Source organism: Taudactylus pleione, unplaced genomic scaffold, assembly GCF_031769625.1.
Source record: "Taudactylus pleione unplaced genomic scaffold, aTauple2 ptg000013l, whole genome shotgun sequence".
NCBI classification, from domain to species: Eukaryota; Metazoa; Chordata; class Amphibia; order Anura; family Myobatrachidae; genus Taudactylus; species Taudactylus pleione.
The window spans coordinates 1,922,030-1,945,364 of NW_028284416.1; the positions used below are offsets into that span (position 1 = coordinate 1,922,030).

Here is a 23,335-nt window from a genome sequence, read left to right on the forward strand (position 1 = left end):
CTCGTTACTGTTACTGGTCATGGCGGATTCACATTGCTGGCCGGAGCAAGCCCATGAAACAAATGCTGGATAATAGACCATGCAGGGGAGCCAGTGGTACAGAAGCACCTATTGCTCTTCCTTGATGAATGCCAGTAGCTGGCGTTAATGCTGTGTTTCCAGGCAGCATTATTGCCGGCTTCCCTATCTATGAATGACATCTGGCAGTCAGTGTTCCCATTGCCAGGTGAGGTAGTGTAGGGGAGGAGATGTATGTAATGATTATAATGAAGTGCCATAAAACCCTAGCTGGAGCTTGCACACAGGTATCCTGATCTAAGCCCTCGTTACTTTATTGGCTGTACAGGCTGCCAGTCATTATGACAAATATGATTACAGACGTGACCTCTGTCCTATCTAACCAGAAAGCATGAAATCTGCTGCCACAACACACAAAGATAGATTAAACCTTCTATCGGATGAGGTGCTGTCATGTGTGCAAACCACTTATCATACTAAGATAAAATAAAGACACTGAGACGTGGATTTGGCAGATAACTTGATGGCGATTTATTGGAGCAATAATAATAATTATTTATTTATTATTTATTTATTTAAGGTTGTATGGTGGCAAAGAAAGGACGGCCAGAAATCAGCCAAATCTGCTATGCCCACACACAAACAACAAAAGGCATAGCAGGCGTAGATCGCCCAGAGTGCATGCACATAACCATGTAAATCATATCATCAACAAAAGGTAACGCTCACCCCCATCTTGACTTCCCACCCGTTTAGGTGGTGATACTGCCCCCCGTTAGGTTGGTACAGCCAACTACCAGTCAACGAAGGGAGCGCCCTTAAATCATAATTGCACCCGGACTGGTGACCTGCCGTTCTTTCCCGCCACCCAAAACCAAACCCACAACATACCAAAATTTATAGGGGAGGGAGGGTGGGTTATCTGGAACAAAGAGGCTTTGGCCCACACTCCTAGCCCATTATATAATGTTCCTGTTACAAACCCGCCCCTGCTTGCCATATGCTAACTCCCACAAGTCATTTGCATACATGCCGGCCCCCATCCTAGAGGTTTAAAACACCTATTTTCTTATGTAATCTTTTGGTTTCTCGAATGTGCCAGAGGCTGCACCTCTGACCTCATTTAGCAAAACTCTCCTGTCACCGTGCTCGCAAATCCCTGTTTTCTGCATTTGTGTGGCAGGACCTGCTGGGACCTGTAGTGCCACCACAGCAGGGTAACCAACCTATGAGAGATTATCATTAAAATATGTTGTTACAGATGACAGGTATCCTGTCGTGCAACAAAATCCAAGTACAGATACACGTTGGTGCACACTTGGAATTTGCACCACACCTGGCAGGGACACAGGACTAGATTCAGACCGGCTCGCTAGGATGCGTTCGCACGCAGTCAGCCGATGTTTGCAATCTGCGCATGCGTACACATCGCAGTGCGCGTACCAGTCCATGCGATCGCGAAGCGATCGCCCCTTAAGCATAGACTGCTCGCTAGACTGAGTGTCAAGACAAGCCGTTTGTGGGTGGTAACAGAGGTTGGTCGATGGAAACGGGCGAGTAGTGGTGCGAACGCAGGCGTGTCTGAGCGTCTTAATGTCATTTAAGAGGCGTGCATAATTATGACGCAGCGTCATAGTACACGTCACTTGGTTGTATTTCACACTGAAGCGCTCGCAGTGCTTGCAGTAGGGTATGGTCAGACACAAGTGCTGCGTTCGCATCCGATGGTACTCGATGTTACCGACAGCTGCATACACTTCCTGGAGATGACGTGCATAAGTGGGCATCTTAAGACAGGCTGGTGGGCGTCTGCATACACACCGCCAACGCACGCCAAGACATAGTGGGCCTACTAATGTCTTACTGTGCAATCGTGGGATTTGCATACTTTTGCTGCGTGCGAACGCAGGTCTGAATGGGGCCCACAGGCCGGTCCTATGCATTCAATGGGACATATTCTGCAGCATCCTGCACTCGCGGCCTGGACACTCCCAGTCACTATTGAGCGCGCAAAGCATGCTTCCTAAACACTTTCACACAATGAAGTTGTATATCTTTTATTTTTATTAGTTTGTGACCTCACCTTCAACCTAGAAATCGCAGTCACCTCTCACGTGGCTTCAGCTCTACTTATTCACCACAGTTCTCTAATAACCTTTATGCTTTCTCATTCATGGGATCCGGTCTAAAGATCGACAGTAAAAAGGTAGACAATGTCTAGATAGACACCAGATGTTTGACAGTCAATAGGTTGACAGGGACAAAAGGTCGACAGGGACAAAAGGTCAACACACTAAAGGTCGACAGGTACAAAAGGTCGACATGGTCAAAAGGTTGGCCTGAAAAAGGTATACACAAAAATGGTCGACACCTTTTTTAAAATTTTATTTTAGGGTTAGGTTTAGGGTTAGGCACTTACCAGGGGGTTAGGGTTAGGCACCAGAGGGAGGGTTAGGGTTAGGCACTTACCAGGGAGTTAGGCACTTACCGGGGGTTTAGGGTTAGGCACAAGAGGGAGGGTTAGGCACTTACCAGGCGGTTAGGGTTAGGCACTTACCAGGGGGTTAGGGTTATGCACTTACCAGGGGGTTAGGCACTTACCAGGGGGTTAGGGTTAGGCACCAGAGGGAGGGTTAGGCACTTACCAGGGGGTTAGGCACTTACCGGGGGTATAGGGTTAGGCACAAGAGGGAGGGTTAGGCACTTACCAGGCGGTTAGGGTTAGGCACTTACCAGGGGGTTGGGGTTATGCACTTACCAGGGGGTTAGGCACTTACCAGGGGGTTAGGGTTAGGCACCAGAGGGAGGGTTAGGGTTAGGCACTTACCAGGGGGTTAGGGTTAGGCACTTACTGGGGGTTTAGGGTTAGGCACAAGAGGGAGGGTTAGGCACTTACCAGGGGGTTAGGGTTAGGCACTTACCCTGACGGTTAGGGTTAGGCACCAGGAGGGAGGGTTAGGGTAAGGCACTTACTGGAGGGTTAGGTTTAGGCACTAGAAGGGACGGTCAGGCACCTACCCCAACGGTTAGGGTTAGGCACCAGAAGGGAGGAGGGTTTCGGCTGGCCTAGAATTTCAGAAGTGGTTGGTACTAGAGATGACCATCGCCAATTGATGGGCCTTCATATATCTAGTTACGCCCCTGGTAATGCATATTATAATGTATTGATCTGTAAATATTTCCAGCAGATGAACAGAAAAGTCAGGGGCGCAGCTAGAACTTTGTGGGCCCCATAGCCTCAAGAGAAATCACTCTTGCCAATGCTAGACCGGAGTGCGGCAGCAATCTCCTCTCTCTCACTGCCCAAAGTGCCGCTCGGCTGTGCTGCTATACAGGTGCAGCCAGCGGTAGTGGGCATAGCACTGGGGGAAATCGTAGACCCGGGTAAATAGAACTAGTTCCTCTGCCCCTTCTCTGCGCCCCTGCCTGCACCAATGGTTCATCGGCATGAACACTGAGGGCATAATGCAGAGGTGGACACAGTTGCGTCGGTGATATTATGCAAATGCTATGTTCAGATTTCCCTTCATGTACTAGAGCGCACCGGATTGTGCTTGCACCGAAATGCCCACTTTCAGCGTCACTGCGCGCTGCAACAAGACACTCTACCATCGGCGCACCATCGACACTTGCCCCTCCCTATGGTACAGTGGAGCTCATTCAGACCGGGTATGCAAATGCCGCAATCGCACGGTCTGGTGAATGGACGCCCTCTATGTCTTAGAGAACGATGGCTGAGCGAACGCACGCCGGTATAAAGATGCCCACTTTTCTCTCTTAACACACGTCATCTCCAGGAAGTGTATGAACAATCGGAACCATCAAGAGCCATCGGAGCAGCACGCAGCGCTTGAGGTAGACCTTACCCCGCCGCAAGCACTGCGATCACTGCAGGCTGAGATACAACCAGGTGACGTGTACAATGACGCCTCCATGCTAATTATGCACACCCATAAAACTCCGTTTGGACGCCCAGACATGCCTGCATTTGCAGCACCACTTCCCCGTTCACAAGCACCTTCCCCTGTTACCATCCACCATCTGCATTATCTGTCACTCAAAATAGCGTCCAGTCTGTACTACGAGCGCACGATTCCCGGCCGCAGTGACTGCTTCGCGCATGCATACTTTGATGCATACGCATGCGCAAACATGCGGTAGTCACCCATAGCATGCGTCCGCAGCTTAGCGAACGGGTCTGAATGGGTCCCAGTGTCTGTCTGAAGATGGCCTCTGTGGCTGCGGCTCTGCGTCTGAGAACACAGTCGCTTTCGCCCACGCGATGGATTATATTGTTTTGCTGCAATTTCATTCCACCTTCAAGGAACGCTCATGTTTCCCTCGCCATCTCTGATACCAGGGGCTCCGTGCGCAAGAGCTCGCTAGTGCGTACACTCAGGGTAATCATCGGCATGGAGTGCACCAGTGAAGCAGGCTGTGAATTACAGTACACACATAAACAGATCCTTTAGAGACGTTTGCGCATGATAGTATATTCCTTTAAAACCTGGATGCTAATTCCTGTGTAACTTTGTACATCTAATGGCCGCTGGACATGAATTAGTTTCCTGGTTAAAGTTTAACAGTCACCGTTATGACAACACTAGAGGTTTATTGACTGTCGTTATATATCCTCACTCACTGCCGTCATTGTTCACAAACGGCCGTCCTACACCTCTGCTTGGCACGAAGGAAGCCCCAGATTAGGGTACACCGCCGGACGTCTGCTCCTGTTCCAGATGAATGCCTGTACACGCCTCGGTCTACACCATAGCTTAGTACTATGACACCAATAACACAAATACCACAATGTGCAGCCCTGGAATGGGTATATGCTTATTCACATCATAGATCAAACAAAGAAGTGGGAGACAGAGGTGTATTAGAAAAATACAAATTATTAATATCGATCACTGGGCTTATTCCTAAGGGACCCATTTATCATTGTATATTTGTGGCTTAACCCCCAAAAACACCCCCGTTTTCAGGGGTTAACCGCAAATATTACGTTTCCCTCAGATGTATGACAGAGGGAGCGCACCCCCTACATGAGGTGATGAGGAAGGGGCCAGTACAAAGGAGCTATATGTATGCCATGGCCTGTCACAAGGATGGGATGGGCCTCTTCCTGGCACCCTACAAAACAAACGTGGATGCATCTACCTATAATCATATGCTAACGCGAGTATCCGTCCCTCTATGCCGATTGTCTGTCAGTCTTCATGCGAATGGTCAGGCCGCCCAATGTTTTTTCGCCCGAAGCCGTCATCATTTATATCAGGATTTACACCCACTCCCACTCCTTGCTGGGTGCCCCATTTCTGTCCGCGCGCTCCAAACGAGCCAGGTCGGTCTACACACCCACGGAATGGATTACGGTTACCACCCATTTGCCACCAATTTCACGGAAAGAGAGACCCGTCAACAGACGGGTCAATCTGTCCTCAATTCGGATCTCTGTCGGTGCCAGTGCGCACGGTCTGGTGCATGCGCAAGCCTGCGACGGCTTCTATCGGCCCACGTGCAGCTTGGCGGTATCCGTCCGCCATCTAGACTTGCCGCCGAGTCAGAATCAGGCCCCCGGTTGGATGATAATTATATTTGACTCATGGTCCGCCATCAAAATGGGTGATGGAGGGCACAGAGAGGGAGAGGCGGCGTCGTTAGTGATGGGTGATCACCCAGTCTCTCTATGGCCCGTATTCAATTTGAAGCGAAAAGCCGTTTTCGCATATTTTTGGCCTGTTTGGATTTTACTTCATATTCAATTTGCAAGACTTTTCGCCTAGGCGGAAAGGTAATGCAATGTACTAGGCGGAAAAGTTTCGCCTATGAATAGGAGGCGGAAAAAAGTGCAGAATTGGTGATTTAGGGTGCAACATTGCGGGAACCCCCGTGCAGCCTTCAGTCCCCCAAAGGTGAACTGTGTCACAATTAAAAAAAAAAACACTTAAGGACACCCCAAAAAATTACTTTGAATTTGGGGGCGAAAAAAAAAAATGTTGAGGGACAAAGTTAAAAACTAGCAAACTTGCCTCTGGGGGGGTCCCCAAGTATTTTTTTCATTGCAGGTGATTGCGGCAGGTGGATTTTTCACAATTTTTTCAACTTCACTTTAGCAACTTTAAAATATGCTGACCCCCATTTTAAAGTACCCCAAATTTTCTGGGATAAGTTATTTTCTGCAAAAAATCCTCCTGAATACTATTCTGCATCACGTATAGAAAAACGCTATTTAGCAGCTATAGAGCCCGTTTAAAAACACCAAATACCTTCAGCAAGCCAAATCGGGGGGTAACCATAGGGAACCTCCATGTCAGAGCATCTTTTGGGGGGTGTCAGGCTGATTTCCCCAAATCTGACAGTACTTTCCGCCCGTTTAAGTTTCGCCGGGTCCCGTTTTCGCCTACTTTCAAATTGAATACGGTGAAAAGCGCGCGCGCGGAAAGTGTTTTCTCCAGAAACACGCGATGTAGGCGGAAAGTCCGGGACTTTTCGCCTCAAATTGAATACGGCTCTATGGGGTAGATGTACTAAGCTTTGGAGAGAGATTAAGTGGAGAGAGATAAAGTACCAACCAATCAGTTCCTTCAAACACAGGCTGTAAAATGACAGTTAGGAACTGATTGGTTGGTACTTTACCTGTGTCCAAGGCTTAGTACATCTCCCCCTGTGCCCTCCATCACCCTCACCCATTGCTCAGCAGCAGCAGCAGCCGCAGCCACCACAGCTCGGGCGGCACTAGCAGTGGTGGCGGTGCGCCGCTATCAGCAATCATCGTCACGTGCCGCGGCCGTTGCCATGGACGCCGGTTGCCAGGGGCGGGGCCGGGCGGTATAAGAGGGCCGGGCAGGTGAGGCGCTCCGCACCGTGCTGCAGGTGACTCGCTGGCCGGGAGGTGATGGAGTCTCTCCCCCGCTCGCTGCTCTCCCTGACCGTGCTGTGTGTGCTGGGGGCCGTGCTGCTGGCCAGTGCCGGGAGCCTCCTCCTCAGCCTCAGCCTGCTGCCCCGCTCCGGCCAGCTCCCCTCCTCCTCCTCCGCTGCTGCCCGGAGCCCGTACCTGCTCGCAGCGCTGCTGCTGCTGCTGCTGCCGCTGGGTCTGTGGGGCTGGCGGCTGCTGAGCCGGCCCCTGGTCCTTCTGCGGAGACCGGACGAGGTGGGCTACATCCCGGAGCGGGGCCGCAGCCGGGCGGAGACGGCTAACCTGGTCCGCAGGCGGAGGAAGAAGGGCGATCTGCCCCCGGTGTACCCCAACGGCTGGTACCATGTGCTGGACTCCCAGCTGCTGCTCCCCGGGGCCGTGCACAACCTCACTGTCTGCGGTGAGTACTACAAGTGTCAGCATGCCGCCCGTACAGGTGCTGAGAATGGGAGTGTATTGGTGCCTGCCAGGAGTAAGGGGTAATAGTACAGGGGGTAATAGCGCAGGTGCCTGCCAGGGGTAGGGGGTAATAGTACAGGTGCCTGCCAGGGGTAGGGGGTAATAGCGCAGGTGCCTGCCAGGGGTAGGGGGTAATAGCGCAGGTGCCTGCCAGGGGTAGGGGGTAATAGCGCAGGTGCCTGCCAGGGGTGGGGGGCAATAGCGCAGGTGCGTGCCAGGGGTGGGGGGTAATAGTACAGGTGCCTGCCACTGATAGGGGGTAATAGCGCAGGTGCCTGCCACTGATAGGGGGTAATAGTACAGGTGCCTGCCAGGGGTAGGGGGTAATAGTACAGGTGCCTGCCAGGGGTAGGGGGTAATAGTACAGGTGCCTGCCAGGGGTAGGGGGTAATAGTGCAGGTGCCTGCCAGGGGTAGGTGGTAATAGTACAGGTGCCTGCCAGGGGTAGGGGGCAATAGCGCAGGTGCCTGCCAGGGGTAGGTGGTAATAGTACAGGTGCCTGCCACGGATAGGGGGCAATAGCGCAGGTGCCTGCCACTGATAGGGGGCAATAGCGCAGGTGCCTGCCAGGGGTGGGGGGCAATAGCGCAGGTGCCTGCCAGGGGTAGGGGGCAATAGCGCAGGAGCGTGGTGGTGGGAGGGTAATAATACAGGTACCTGCAGGGGGTGGGGGGTAGTTAGTAGTACAGGTGCTGAGAGGGGGGTAGCACTGGTGCCTGCAGGAGTAAAGGGTAAAAGTAGAGGTGCCTGCCAGTGGCTAATGGTCTATGTGCAGGGCATGAGCTGTTCCTGCTGCGGCTGTCTGCTTAGTGGGTAGTGCCAAAGGCTGACAGGATATTCTAGTACTTGTGGTTCCTCCTCTGCTGTTAGCCTGTTTGTCTATCATTTAATACAGCAATTTCTTGTGTGTAGTATTCCAGATATCGTTCTGTATGTGTTGTGTTCTAGATACTCTTTAGCATGTTTGTGTAGTATTACGTATACATCTCGGTAAGGCATGCATGTGTAATCTACACACTGTACATATCGGCATGTGTAATCTACACACTGTACATATCGGCATGTGTAATCTACACACTGTACATATCGGCATGTGTAATCTACACACTGTACATATCGGCATGTGTAATCTACATACTGTACATATCGGCATGTGTAATCTACATACTGTACATATCGGCATGTGTAATCTACATACTGTACATATCGGCATGTGTAATCTACATACTGTACATATCGGCATGTGTAATCTACATACTGTACATATCGGCATGTGTAATCTACATACTGTACATATCGGCATGTGTAATCTACATACTGTACATATCGGCATGTGTAATCTACATACTGTACATATCGGCATGTGTAGTATTCTACATACTGTACATATCGGCATGCGTAGTATTCTACATACTGTACATATCGGCATGCTTGTCTAGTATTCTAGATCAGTGTGTTTGAAGCTTGGTCCTCTAAGCCCATGTGGATCAGAGCAGCTGGCTGGTGGGCATTCATGTGTAGGACTGCAGGTAGAGCTTGGCATGGGGCATTCATGTGTAGGACTGCAGGTAGAGCTCGGCATGGGGGCATGCATGTGTAGGACTGCAGGTAGAGCTCGGTATGGGGGCATGCATGTGTAGGACTGCAGATGGAGCTCGGTATGGGGGCATGCATGTGTAGGACTGCAGATGGAGCTCGGCATGGGGGCATGCATGTGTAGGACTGCAGATGGAGCTCGGCATGGGGGCATGCATGTGTAGGACTGCAGATGGAGCTCGGCATGGGGGCATGCAGGTGTAGGACTGCAGATGGAGCTCGGCGTGGGGGCATGCAGGTGTAGGACTGCAGATGGAGCTCGGCGTGGGGGCATGCAGGTGTAGGACTGCAGATGGAGCTCGGCGTGGGGGCATGCAGGTGTAGGACTGCAGATGGAGCTCGGCGTGGTGGCATGCAGGTGTAGGACTGCAGATGGAGCTCGGCGTGGTGGCATGCAGGTGTAGGACTGCAGATGGAGCTCGGCGTGGTGGCATGCAGGTGTAGGACTGCAGATGGAGCTCGGCGTGGGGGCATGCAGGTGTAGGACTGCAGATGGAGCTCGGCGTGGGGGCATGCAGGTGTAGGATTGCAGATGGAGCTCGGCGTGGGGGCATGCAGGTGTAGGATTGCAGATAGAGCTCGGCGTGGGGGCATGCAGGTGTGGGATTGCAGCTTGAGCTCGGCTTGGGGGCATGCATGTGTAGTATTCCGGATATCTCTGTATACCTGCTGCACGTCTCTCCTCCCCGGTCATTACTGCTGACGTGACCAGGGATAACCCTGCCAGGACTTCCTGCTTATAAAGGTATATTTGCAGCTGTCTATATAACCAGACTTAGTGGAACTGACTTGAGTGGTTCCTATAAGCTATATCCGCACTGCATACAGTTATACGGCCTTCATGCATAACACCAGCACCCCTGTGCAGGTGTTATGGTCACACAGCTTAGTGCTCACAGACTTCAGCACCTTCCACCACCACTTGCCCCATGGCCAAATGGGCCTGCGTACAATTCGTTTTTTTTTTCTTTGCTGCTTACGCCACTTTGGCATTGGCATGATATACAGGGGTGGGGTGGAGGGGAGCTGGTACTGTTTGCCCAGGCCTGCTGTAGGGGCCCACCGCGCATAGTACTGTAGGTTTTTTGAGGGTGTGGCCAGATCCCCTCCAATAAACCTAGAGCTGTTGGGTATGTTAGCCTGGGAATCCGGATGCCTGCTGTCAAAATGCAGACAGCGGCATCCCAATGCTGGGAATCCCGACAGGTCGGGTAAGTATACTAACCCCCTCACCCTGCACCCTAACCCTCCCCCCTTGGTGCCTAGCACTCCACCCTTAGTGCCTAACCCCCCCAGTGGTGGCTAACCCTAACCTACCCCCCCAAAGCCTAACTAACGCCCCAGTGGTGCCTAAAGCTAGGCAGTCTGTATTTTAACTACTTCCCAAACCCCCCCCTCCCCCCCCCCCGATGATATATAGCCTAGCCTTTCCCTTGATAAATACTAAATAAAATAATGAAGGTTTAACAAAATTTGTTCAGTAGTTTTTGACTTCATCCGAAATAGGCAAATATTCTAAAAAATGTCTCATCTAGTCTAGGTACCCTAAACTATACATCGAATTTCAAATCTCCCAAAAAATGTTCTAATTACAGATCGTTACAATTTTTATTCATATGTATTGATAAAAGGGATCACTCTCCTCCACTAATAATCCCCTGTACAGTGGACGGACTCTGCTGAATACTCCTTGGACTCCCTGTCCATCCAGCATCTCTGAAGGAACATCACTGGCCTATGATGTATTGTCCAATCTTGCACTAGAGTTACCTTTTTGTTCTGTGACTGACTGGAATTTCTCGCTGAACCAGTTTAATGTGCCTGGAATTCAGGGGTGGTTTCTGCTCTATTAGCGGTGATTGTTTTTATAGGGGGTATTCATGTTCTGCACGCCTATCTCACATAGCGATCTGTGTTAGCATGCTGCCGAGCCGGTTTATCCACTTCTAGAATTCTTGGAGGACTTATATTGGGTAGTGGGCACACAATGGATCCACAGAGGGGTTGTAACATCTGAATCTGATTAAATCTAAACTTTAGGGTCTAGTTTAACTGACTTTTGTGTTTTTATTTTAAGTCCTGTCTTTTTTTTTTAATATTCTGGTTACACGGGTCTAGTTGGCTGGCACTGATCTGCAATACGGGTATCTTGTGCCTCAGTATTCAAACCTCCAAGTATTGCTTGGGCTGCCAGAGGGCAACTTACAGGCTGTGGGAAAAACCTTGGCCCTCATTCAGAGCCGTACGCTCTGAGCAGAGTGCACGCTCTGAATGAGGGCCGGCCTCCATGAAAATGGAGCGTCCTCCTGGACGCTCGTATAGCTGTGGGTCACCACCCACAGGCTATACGAGCGTGCAGTTTGATGGCCGCGATGGTCTTGACCATCGCGACCATCGAAACTGCGAGCCGGAGCCTGCGGTTGAGGTTTTCAACCGCAAGCTCCGGAGTGATTTTGGCTCTATCAGAGCCAAAATCACTCCCACTGACATCACTAGTGATGTCAGTGGGCTGGCTTCTGACGGGAGGCGTTCCCGTGGGAACGCCCCCGTCAGGGAGGCACGCCTACCAAAGGGGGCGTGCTGTCAATCAACATCGACAGCACGCCCCCTTTGATCAGACACAACGAGCGAAGGACTTTCCTTCGCTCGTCGCGTCTGGCGCATGCGCACGATGGAGCTCCCTCCGTCGTGCGCATGCTCAGTCCAGAACATCGACCCACTTGTGAGCGGACAGCCGCTCGCGAGTGGGTCTGAATCAGGCCCCTTGTGTCTTTTTTAATAGGGCATTGGATCGTTTACGAACTGCTGTAGCTTACAGCCTACCAATGACTGGAGCTGTGCAGGCGAGATGTGCTTGCGGACACCTTAACGTATAGGCACACTGGGCAGCTGCCCAGGGCCCCACAATTCTAGGGGCCTTTGACAGGTTTAACCACATAGTGCGCGGCAGCTCGCTCCACAAATAGGGCAGGCAGAGAAAGATACTCCCCGACCGCTCTGATTGTAAAGTACACACTGAATGGCCAGACAGCATTCTCTACCTGCCTTCCAGTCTGCAACCACTGAGCCACATTTAAGGGAGGGGGGGGGGAGGCAAAGGGGGCACAATCCCCTGGGCCCCCCTCTCTTAGGAGGCCACCATACTTTAATCACAGCCTCAGTGAAGAGCAAGAGCTGCACTGCAAGCTAGAGAAGAGGGATGTGGAACCCGTAATGCTTGCTTCACATAATGGTTTTTATGTATAAACATTGATTTTGTTGAAAGTACCAATAAATCAAAAGGCCAATTTTATTGACCGTTTACATTTGTATTCCTGTGGATGGGGGCCCCAGTGCATTGCTTTGCCCAGGGCCTACATTGCTGTTAAAATGACCACATTACGGTACCCACACGAAAGTCACAGGATGCCAGAGGGTGTGAACGGACGCCAAGCTGGTGGCAAGAATAACGTGGGCTCAGTCATCGTTCAAGAACATCCCAGAAATGCTCAAATGGGCTCCAATCTATTGATGGAAGAGGCCATGGATTTATAGGTAGCCAGTATCTTGCCTAGCAACTGTGCACCCCCCCCCTCCCCCCCACCACACACTTCCTATCTAGAAAGAAATGCTGTATTTAGGGGATATAGATGATCGTGCACAAACAGATGGGACTTCGCTTTGGCTTTGCTTTATAGACTGCACCAAAACTGGGTCAAGAAAATGTTTGTGGAACCACCATAAGAGAGGGCTCATTTATTAACCATGCGTTGCGGTGGAAAATGGCGACCAGACAACAGTTGTACAATGGGCACTGGCCTTATAAAGGTGGATTCTGTTCCTGTGGCCCAGTACCTCTAGTGCAGGCCTGGCCAACCCAAAGCTCTCTAGATGTTGCAAAACTACAAGTCCCAGCATTCCCTGCCACAGTTTTATTAGGGAGTGGTAAAACAGTTGCTGGGAATTGTAGTTTTGCAACAGCTGGAGAGCTACGGGTTGGCCAGGCCGGCTCTAGGGAGTGGGGTGCAAAGTATAAGCCATCCCTACAGATTTAAATTAAAGTAAATGTCGACTTTATTCAGCTTCCATTGATGAGATGTTGCTTTTTATTGGCGATTTAACAAATGTTTTCATAAGGAATTAATTAGCTATGCTGCAATACGCAGTTCAACATCACTGTATTAAACATTGTTGTTTTCTGCATGATATAATATAGTCCGTGTCCTAAGGGCTTGTTCACACGTGTGCTGGTAAGACAGCGGGATCTGTCTGAACAGGTTTGGCTTCTGGTCAGTACAGTTTGTGTGTAGGTGGTGGGTACACTTCGTATGTATACTATGTTTTTTAAAAATCGTATTCCAAAGTGATTTCAATGTTTTTTTTGGACCATCCCGCCATATTAGTGCCATATTAGAATAACATAGCAAAGATTTTACCAGGATTATTCATGGTTACATAATTGGTGCATCCACAGATAGAGCCAGCAAATTTTGGGGTCACTAACAAACTGATTGTGGCATAGTGGTCAGCATTGTTGCCTCGTAGCACTGAGGCCGTGGCTTCGAGGGCCCTTTATAATGTTCTATGTAATGTGTGCGCTATGTAAATTACTTTATAAAATACAGGGTTGTAGGCTATTGCAGCTTTTCTACCAGGGGAACTTTCTCATTGCCTCATGCCTGGGGTGGAAATGTATAGAAGGCTCAGGAGACCGGCTGCCTGTCACACCTAGGAGCCAGCAGGTTGTCATGCGATTTGCAAGGGTTTGATGGAGATTTGTTGTAATGGAGATCAGGCTGGGGCTCACACACTGTAAGGGGGCCAATAAATCGGTGACTAATTGGAACAATTCCCTGTTCTGCAGATGACTGGGTCAGAGGATCGTGAAAATCCAACATTTTGGAAATCTTGATTCACCAATCCCCCCCCCCCCCCCCACAAAAATAAATAAATCAGTAGTCATATAAGCCGCATGGGGAATCTTCGTTCAGATGTATGGTCCGCATAAGTATTAAGGGTCTTCCTGGAGAATAGACTCACCTTTAGCACTGTATATATCCATCTGTAGTTATTCACATACCGGCCGGACTGTTCTACACTGCAGAGTTCTTGCTAAGACTACCCGGGAAGTCGGTAGGTGATTATAGTGTTGGCATAGCTCAAGGTTTGCTAAAATGGGTGGTAAATCCTATCCTTAAAGGCTCCCATTATTAATATTCTCCAGGCTTTGGAATGGGTTGTTTCATATTGGTATGAAAATCGTATACGGCCAACAAAAATAGTTTTTTTGATAATCCAAGTCTCAGTCAGCGTGGTCTTCATTGGGGCTGGTGGCACATGTGACATTCCGTGAGTTTGGGTGCTCTGAAACTGATGGAGGACTTCTGCATTTTGGGGTATGAAATGTCCTTGCTAAACGAGAATAGTTTGCAACAATTGTTTTTCTTTGACGGAAAGAAGGTACTATTGTTGGTCTTAAGTTTGGGGTGTAGTATGAATGAAGTTGCACTTGTAACAGGCATTGGTGGACTTTATGCTGGATGCCGTGTCAACTGAATGAGCCATAAATAAAATGCGCCAGTTTCAGATAAACCACATCGGTCCTGAGTATTTGGTTGCTGAAGTGGGCTGAGCTTTCTGTGACCGCGGTCGTCTTATGTTGTCCATGTAATTGATTTGCTCTTGGGCTTACCTGCAGGTGAACAGGTCGCGGTGTACCGTACCCAGGATGGTAAGGCGTATGCCGTGGATGCCTACTGCCCCCACCTTGGTGCCAATCTTGCCGTAGGAGGTCAAGTGGTCGGTGACTGCATAGAGTGCCCGTTCCATGGGTGGCAGTTTCATGGGAAGGATGGAAAGTGTGCCAGGATACCCTATGCTGAGAAAGGTATGCCATCCATTGCTGATAGGACGCAATAGGCCCACAACAGGCCGCTCCTCGTACGTGATGATGATCTGTGAATGTGTCCCTATATTTTGTACTAGTGTAGGGATCATTAGAGAGTACTTGCCTGATGGCTGCCATTACACGACCTGAGCCAGTCTTGTAGACCGTCGCTCAACGTGACCAGCTCAGTGTCTATTCGCTGTTGCACGTCTTCGACTTTATGCAAATGCCGCTACAAAGCCCCTTTCCTGGAGTAGATCGGTGTGGTCGACTGCAAGACCTGAGGCGCCCCCTGTCGGCAACTGTACAGACACCAATACTGATTGGTGAGCCACCATTGGTTGCACCATCAAAACTTGCGCCAGACCTATGGCAGGTACGATATCCCGACACTCGGGATGCCGGCTGGCAATAGACTGACAGTGGCATCCCGATGCCTACAATCCCGACTGGAACAGTAAGTACTGCTCCCCTGCCCTATTCACGCCCTAACCCTCCTTTACTGTACCCTAACCCTCCCTACCCCGCACCCTGACACTCTGTTGGTGTGCAAACCTAACTTTCCCCTTTAGTTCCTATCCCTAACCCTCCCCCAACATCCCCATTCATTAGTGCCTAACCATAACCTCCACCCAAAACCTATCTCTCCCTGCCCATCACCCGGCTAACTGCTAGGGGCACCTGCTGTACCTTTGATCGGGCCTTCGACGTCGGCATCTCCAGCCATGTCTGGTTTCCGGCGCCAGCCTTCTAGCGTTGACCAGGATTCCGGTACCGGGTTTTCGGCAGCTGGCATCCCGGCCGTAGGTATATTAACTGTCTCCCGGAAGAAGCACTGCCAAACATTTGTAATTACGGCGCAGTGGTCCTGGGTTCCCATCTATATAGACTTCTGTTGGCAATCACTGAACTGTACTGTGGGTCTTAAGTTTCCTAGATCTGCTCCGTGTTTAGGACATTTTTGACAATGTACTGCACAGGCCTCCTGTGTGTGATCTCCTCCTAGATATGGGGTGACTGCTTCATGGCCCATGGATAAGCCCCATATGCTAGTAGTGTCGCACTGCTGTACTGCTTCGGCCTCCTGTGTGTGATCTCCTAGACATGAGAGCTTCATGGCCATTGCATAACCCCCCTCATGCTAGTAGCTTTGCACGCTGCTGTTTGCGGAACGTACAATATTGGGTTGCAGCGACGTTTGCTGCTGCTGGTCGCAGGAAGTTCGCACTCCCATCGCAGCTAAGGCCAAAGGTAACACTTTTTTTTTTTTTTTTTTTTCAAACCTGCTCCTCTGCTCTTGCAGTGCCGGATTTTGCCAAGATTAAAGCCTGGCATTGCTGTGAGATAAATGAGACTGTGTTCGTATGGTATCACTGTGACGGCATCGAGCCTACTTGGCATGTCCCAGAGCAAGAAGAGATCACGTCTAAGAAATGGGTGTACAGGGGCCGCACCGAGCATTATGTGAACTCTCACATTGAGGTAAGAGACGGCCTCTTTAATGACCCCCTGCATGCGCTGCTTTACACCTTTCTTAGAATAGAATATGCTCGAGTGTTTCTGGATTTGACAACCTGGAATAAAGATGCTGGGAGTCCACAGAACAATTAGCCAATGATGGGCACTTATGGGAATATCCCAGAGGTTCCCAAACGTGGTCCTCAAGGCTCCCCAACAGTTCAGGTTTTGGAGATATCCATGGTTGAGCACAGGTGACTTAATTAGAACCTCAGTCAATTTAATTTAGCCACCTGGGCTCAACCATGGATCTCTAAAACCTGAACTGTTTGGGAACCTCTGGAATATCCACTAACCATTATACCTTGGCATGTCCACTCACCCAGCAGCAGACGGTTGTGGTGCCTTTCACATGGTGCCAGCCAAAGGGAAGGAGATATTTATTTAAAAATAATTAGCAGTAACTAACTGATAAAACGGTATACTTTCGGGAAGCCGGCGGACGCAATGCCGACCGCCGACTGCTTAATCCCAGCGAGGGTTAAATGACAGGCGTCTAAATCTAGACGCCTGTCATTTTACAGACGCCGGGAGACTGTATACTAATGTACATTAGGGAATGCACAGGTCACATTCTAGGGCATCGGATTTGAGTTTTACCCATTGCAACACTGACCTTTATTCCAGAAAAATGTCCATATTGTTACAATAAGGCTTCATTTTTATTTATTTAACTTGGACGGAACATTGAGGGGTCCCTGGTTTTTTTTTTTTTGTTTTTTTTTGCCCCCCCCCTTCCCCCACGCCCTCTTTGGGACCCACCATACTTTTTATATCTTCCTGAGAAGCCGCTTGTGTCCTAAAATTCTTTATAGAACTCAACCGCATCCACCATCTAGTATCAGAGCGAAGAGTTCCCTGGGAGTGGTTGGAGGAGCCCAGGCCTGCCGAACGCCGTTATGTGGACGTGCATAAATTAGCCACTGCGGCTGCATACGCAGCCTGGGTATTCACTATATGCGACGGGTCAGACCTGCTGTAATCGTGCGCGACGGGCTGATGTGCTTCGATTATTACCGATGTGTGCGCAGGACTGCGTAGTATTACAGATATGCGAAAGCAGTGGCCGTCTCTATGCTGGCTGCGCTGTGGCAGGCATTGGCTTATTTTCTCAGCTGGGTTGTATAGCTTTTACATAGAGAAATGGGGGCGCTAATTTAAAACTGCAGGAGATGGCGCCCTCTACAGGAATACTTTTAATTAGACAGCCTGACAGCTTGAAGCTCATAAATGGTGGTATATTTGGTCCTCATAACCTAGTTTTGTGTTCCATATATTAAGTGAAATGTACAGACTATAGGGGCATCAGCTTCCCCGAAATGGACACTATCTGCATTGATCTACATTTGACAAGCAGATTATAGGTTATTTCATTCCTTTTTGTTTTTTATTAACCAATATTCGCACACGGTGAGCGAGCCTGAATGTCAGCCCCCTTCATGAAGTGCCTATTCTACTGTATAACCTATAATAGTGGTTGTAAAAGTGTTACTCTTAAAAAAACAAAACAATAAAAAAAAAACTCTTCTCCGTTATAATGTCGCTTCATGATTGCAGGAAATCCCAGAGAACGCATCGGATGTAGCGCACCTTAGCTTCCTCCATGAACCCTCCCTCCTGAGCGGCGTTGACCTGCGCTTCACAAAGTCCCAGCTCTGGGAATTTTTCAAGCACATTTGGAAGGTGAGTTAGGTTGCACATGGGGAAGGGGTGGGGGTCTTCAGTCTAATGTGAGCATTAGTTAGAGGGTCTAAAATTGTTTCTCAGAGGTGTTGGAAGGGTATATAGCAATTCAATTCCGTTCTGCTAAATGTGGGTACAGCTGAAGAGGGGTGGGGGCTGGATTGTGCCGTGGAGGGTCTTTAGAGAAACCGAACTACTGTCCTTTAGTGAACGTCTGGAATTCTTGTGATGCTCCATAATAGACTTCCCAGACTGCTCACCCTCTGTCTATGACGCACTCTCTCTAGGTTCAGTGGGTGGCAGAGCCAGCCCCCAACCAGCACTGTTCCCAGATGTTGCTCCAACACACCTCTCTGGTCTTTGGGAAGCACTTCTCCCTCCTTGATCTGGATGTTGTGGCCCGCCAGGTAAGCATGTCCACCTTTCCTGCATCATTGCATGCGAACAGGCAGCCATTTTGCCTGCTGCACTTATAGTTCTGAGAATGCAGCCTTATGTATATTTGTCATGGTAACTTTTACCTCACAAGCCCAGGTGCAGAGCATTGGTTCAGCGTCCACAATGGCTACTCATTGCCTTCAGAAAGGCAGCGTTTCAACCTACTCCTAAACGTGCAATGGCTGCGTGAAGCTTGGAGGCGCAGTTGTATCAGGACACACAGGTACCAGGTCAGGCCTGGCCAACCTGTGGCTCTCCAGCTGTTGTGAAACTACAAGTCCCAGCGTGCCCATGCTACAGTTTTGCTCTTAGGGAATGCTAAAACTGTTGCAGGGCATGCTGGGACTTGTAGTTTCACAACAGCTGGAGAGCCACAGGTTGGCCAGGCCTGTACTAGGCGATTCCCATAATGCAACTGCTTCATAGAATAAATTGCCTATGACATGCATTCAATATAGATGCCTGATAGTAAGGGGCAGCTGTATTCCCAGTGATCTACTCTCCACACCTGCTGTAGTGTTCAAGAGAGTGAGAGGGAACCTGTCCCGGGGCACAATTACCGGCTGAGACGGAAACCCAATCAGACATCTATGTTGCACATATATCAGTGACATTTGCCAGTGGGCGTATCTCTGCTCTAAACTCACATTAGATGCAGATAAGACTGGTTGTTTCCTAGGAGCGCCACACCTTCATAGTTCTAGTAGTAAACTCATATCATTGAAAAGAACTTCACCATAGTATTTCTTTGCTGGTTATACTGTTGTTGCTGCGGCCGGGCCTCCTGCTCTCCCTGTCCAGTGTGTTGTCTGTACTCTGCAAAGCAAAGAGGTAACGGATGTCCCTTTCTCTGAGGCTTTTGGACACAGATTTTCCTTTTACGGGTGTTTTATAACCCTGTTACCACTGCACGTTTTTCTCCACAAGGGGATGTAGTCAATAGGTCGACAATTATCATGTTGACAGTTACGATGTCGACTGGCAACATTCTCGGAATGTCGACATTAGGGTTAGTGTGTACCAGGAAGTGTTGGGTTACATGACCGCCTGGACCTATATGCTGCTTAAGCGTTGTTACGTAAATTAGCCACTGTGATCGCCTGCGCTGCACGAGAGCCTGCCGGTGTGGCAGGAGATCTGCAGGGGGTTGTGGCTGGTCAGACCTGTTGCAAGATCAAGATGGCTGCTCAAGGTGCGTCTATGTTGCCGGTATTTACGCAGGTAAGCGGCATGGTACGCAGATGAGAAGGCAGCAGTGGGTGTTGCTATGCGTGGGTGCTCTTTGGAACTATTAGCATATTTTTGCTGCTGTGATTGCATTTGCGTCCATCTCTGAATCGTGACCTCAGACCACTCAAAACTATGCATCAAGGTGGGTGACGGCATTTATTCTAACCCAAGATGGTGGTGGTAGTAAAAAGTGGTTGGTTTGTTTTTTACTGAATGGTGCTTATGTAGTCCCAACAAGTCATGTTTTGTGGATATCTTTACTCACCCAGCAAAATTCTCACCGGGGGCAGGATTAATTATCCCACCTGCTTGTGCAGAGCAAAATCCTCCGAGCATGACCTGTTGGGGATATTTTGAGGGTTGAGAACTCTTTACTCCATCTTCCCGTCTGCCCCAAATGACTCATGCCCCCCACCCCCCAATCTGATCTCTCAACAGGTCGGCCCTGGAGTTGTGTTCCTCAAGCTTACGCACGCCTTCCTGGGCTCCGGGGTTATTCTACACTGCGTGACACCAGTAGAGCCTCTACTACAGAAAGTAACCCACACTATGTATTACCAGAGAAATATTCCTGCCATCATCCCGAAATTCATGTTGAGGGCTGAATGCATCCAGGTAGGTGGTCACTGTAGTCTGACTGGAGACCATGGTCTGATTTTGAATGTGTGCTTGGGTCAGGGGGTGACCAGTCTGTATGTGGTAGGGATCTAATTTTTTTTTATTTTTGCATGAGTGAGCGTGACACATTATATAATCATATATCAAGCAGCCATTAAGAATCATTAAAGATTACATGTTGATATTCATATCAAGGCAGCTTATCCACTATGAGTTAGTGACATCACTGTGGTATGAGGAACAACATGTCCTCCTTCTCAGTGATGTCACCAGCTTCTAGAGCAGGGGTTCCCAATCATGGTCCTCAAGGCACACTAACAGTCCAGGTTTTAGGGATAGCCATACTTGAGCACAAGTGACTTATTTAGTTCCTCAGTTATTTTGATATATCCATAATTGTGCACAGATGGTTAAAACTAAAACCAGGACTGTTAGTGTGCTTTGAGGACTGAGGTTGGGAATCATTCCACTGAACAAGCACACAAGATGGCAGCCACCACTCCACAGCTGATGGCGACATCTGAAAGAGTCGTGGAAAGTCTAACCACTGCCCTTTGTTGTAGTTTGAACGGGACGTGATGGTCTGGAACAACAAGAAGTACATTTCCAAGCCGCTGTTGCTCAAGGAGGACGCAGCTATACAGATGCATCGTCGCTGGTATTCCCAATTTTACAGTGAGAACAGCCCCCGACTCTCATTCCAACAGGACAGATTGGATTGGTGAAGACTATTGTTGCCTTCTCTCTCCTAGCAAATTATGTTCGCTCAGCAAGACTTTTTATACCAACGATGTTATGAGAAATGTGTAACTTTCTGACCTGTATGTAATTATGAAAAATATTTATTTTTGTACAGATAAGATATGTCTGACTCTAACTCACCAGTAGGTGAAAGTTCTGGCCCTTGTGCCCAACTTTATGGCTGAACCAAGAGTGATGCAAAGACCATGTAGGACCCTACATTCTGCGTGATGTGTTTTTTTACGAACTGGGCAGCTGCTCAGACAGAGGGTGGTTGTTGCATTCTATTGCACATTCCTAAACTCCACCTTTAATTACAACGTGTGAGCCTTCAGCATATAGATCAGCTGTGGCTGCCTTTGTTTAGTGGACCTGTCCATGGAGGCAGCCTTTGTTTAGTGGACCTGTCCATGGAGGCAGCCTTTGTTTAGTGGACCTGTCCATGGAGGCAGCCTTTGTTTAGTGGACCTGTCCATGGAGGCAGCCTTTGTTTAGTGGACCTGTCCATGGAGGCAGCCATGTTTGATGGCTCATGCAATGAGAACGCAGCTTATCAATTGGCAAAGGATCAGGACCTTCCTTGTAAGTCAGGCAGCTTGGTGAGGTAGCTGTCTGATCCATGTTAAATACTAACAGCAATTGACTGAATGGTCATTGTCTGGTCTGATAGACTTCATTATGTGTGCTTGTATTATCCCAGTGGTAGCTCCTTGAGGTCGCCATGTTCATGGACGCCAGGGCCTGTAATAATAGCAGTCGTAAAAAAAAATTTTCTTTGACAATTAGCTGTATATAAATGTGCATAGCTGATATGATTCTGTGTGTAATATTATGTGTCATTATAAATGTTAATTGTAGGATTTTTATCTTTATTTTTAAATTAAGGATGGGCTGTCATGGCAAACCTGGCCTTACGTGCTAATGGGGGGGATATTTACAGAGCTCTAACTTTCAGGGTTGGGGTATGAGAAGGGGGTGTGGCCATGGGCCTGGGTAATTCCAAAGTGCTGGGAATATCCTTCCTATCCCTCAAAATATGCCCCATGCAGCAGCCATTCCCAGAGGCCCTGCAATGCTGTGAATAGGAGATAGGCTGAGGGACGGAGGACTCACTGGGACTATTTTGAGAGAGGCTTCTATGGTTACTAGAAAAAGTGGCGATTACTCCCCTCCCCCTGGGCCAGTTCTACAGTTGATTAGAATAGTGTTTAGAAATGTATTTTATTTTTTAACTTATGAAACGTTTAATGGTTACTGAATTGCAGATGTGAAATGTGGATCGCCCAGTCCCTACCATGCAAACAACACTCATTAATTGTGTAATGCAAATAATAAGCTATTTTTTTTTATTTTTAAATACACCAATCTTGTACCATGTAAAATGCCAAATCTTTGATAAAATTCTGGATATTTTGCTCGGTTGATCCTGTAGAGTGAGACCTCGTTGATTAAAGGTTCTGTTGCAGGAAGCCCAGTGTTATAATATAATGGGGTAGTAGCATGATCCCACCCCCCTCTGTCCTCTATGGCGAGAATGATGTACCACACAAACTTTGTACAACTGCTCCTCCTGGAAGACCATTATGAGCTAGTCTCAAATGTATTTTCCTTACAGCCCTATGTATTTATCTATTGGCAGTATGTGAACTGATCATACTAGTGAGACATACGTTTGGTTTGTAGAGAAACCTAATGTGCCAATTGCATCATCCGCTGGAAAAACCAACCTATACATAGCAGCAGCAGATGGGGTGACCATTACCCCTGCCCAATCCTATTCTCTCCCAACACACACTAAAGCTGGCCACACACTAGACCAGTGTTGGCTAACCTTGACACTCCAGCCGTTATGGAACTACATAACCCAGCATGCACTGCTACAGTTTTGCTATTAGGGCATGCTAAAACTGTGGCAGGGCATGCTGGGATATATAGTTCCACAACAGCTGGAGTGTCAAGGTTAGCCAACACTGCACTAGACCAACTTACATCCAACTAGTTGATTGGTTGGAATGAAAATCTGGTAAGGTATGGGAGTAACTGATGATCAGCAATTTGTTCCTAAATGCCAGAAAACAGATGAAAATGGTCGGTCAGACAAGTTTGTTAAATGTTTGATCTAAACAATTTGTCCAAACAACAGTTTTTGTTCATTTTCCGGCGTTTTGGGAGCTAATTGCTGATTGTCATTTACTCCCATACCTTACCAGATTTTCATTCCAACCAATCAACTAGTTGGCTGGTTG

General features: G+C 48.8%; 1 protein-coding gene across 1 annotated transcript; it reads left to right on the forward strand.

The window, feature by feature from the left end:
• Positions 1 to 6,868: 6,868 nt before the first annotated feature.
• Positions 6,869 to 22,558, forward strand: LOC148542288 (cholesterol 7-desaturase nvd-like). Its single transcript, XM_088469841.1, has 7 exons — positions 6,869 to 7,340; positions 14,673 to 14,861; positions 16,165 to 16,343; positions 17,937 to 18,062; positions 18,350 to 18,469; positions 20,169 to 20,345; positions 20,912 to 22,558. The coding sequence occupies exons 1-7, from the start codon at positions 6,920 to 6,922 to the stop codon at positions 21,071 to 21,073; spliced, it is 1,374 nt and encodes a 457-aa protein (XP_088325967.1). The 5' UTR covers positions 6,869 to 6,919; the 3' UTR covers positions 21,074 to 22,558.
• Positions 22,559 to 23,335: the final 777 nt, after the last annotated feature.

Coding starts and splice junctions, on each gene's coding strand:
- LOC148542288 (XM_088469841.1), top strand. CDS start 6,920: ATGGAGTCTCTCCCCCGCTCGCTGCTCTCCCTGACCGTGCTGTGTGTG. Junction 14,862..16,164: donor GATACCCTATGCTGAGAAAG/GTATGCCATCCA, acceptor CTGCTCTTGCAG/TGCCGGATTTTGCCAAGATT. Junction 18,063..18,349: donor TTTTCAAGCACATTTGGAAG/GTGAGTTAGGTT, acceptor CACTCTCTCTAG/GTTCAGTGGGTGGCAGAGCC.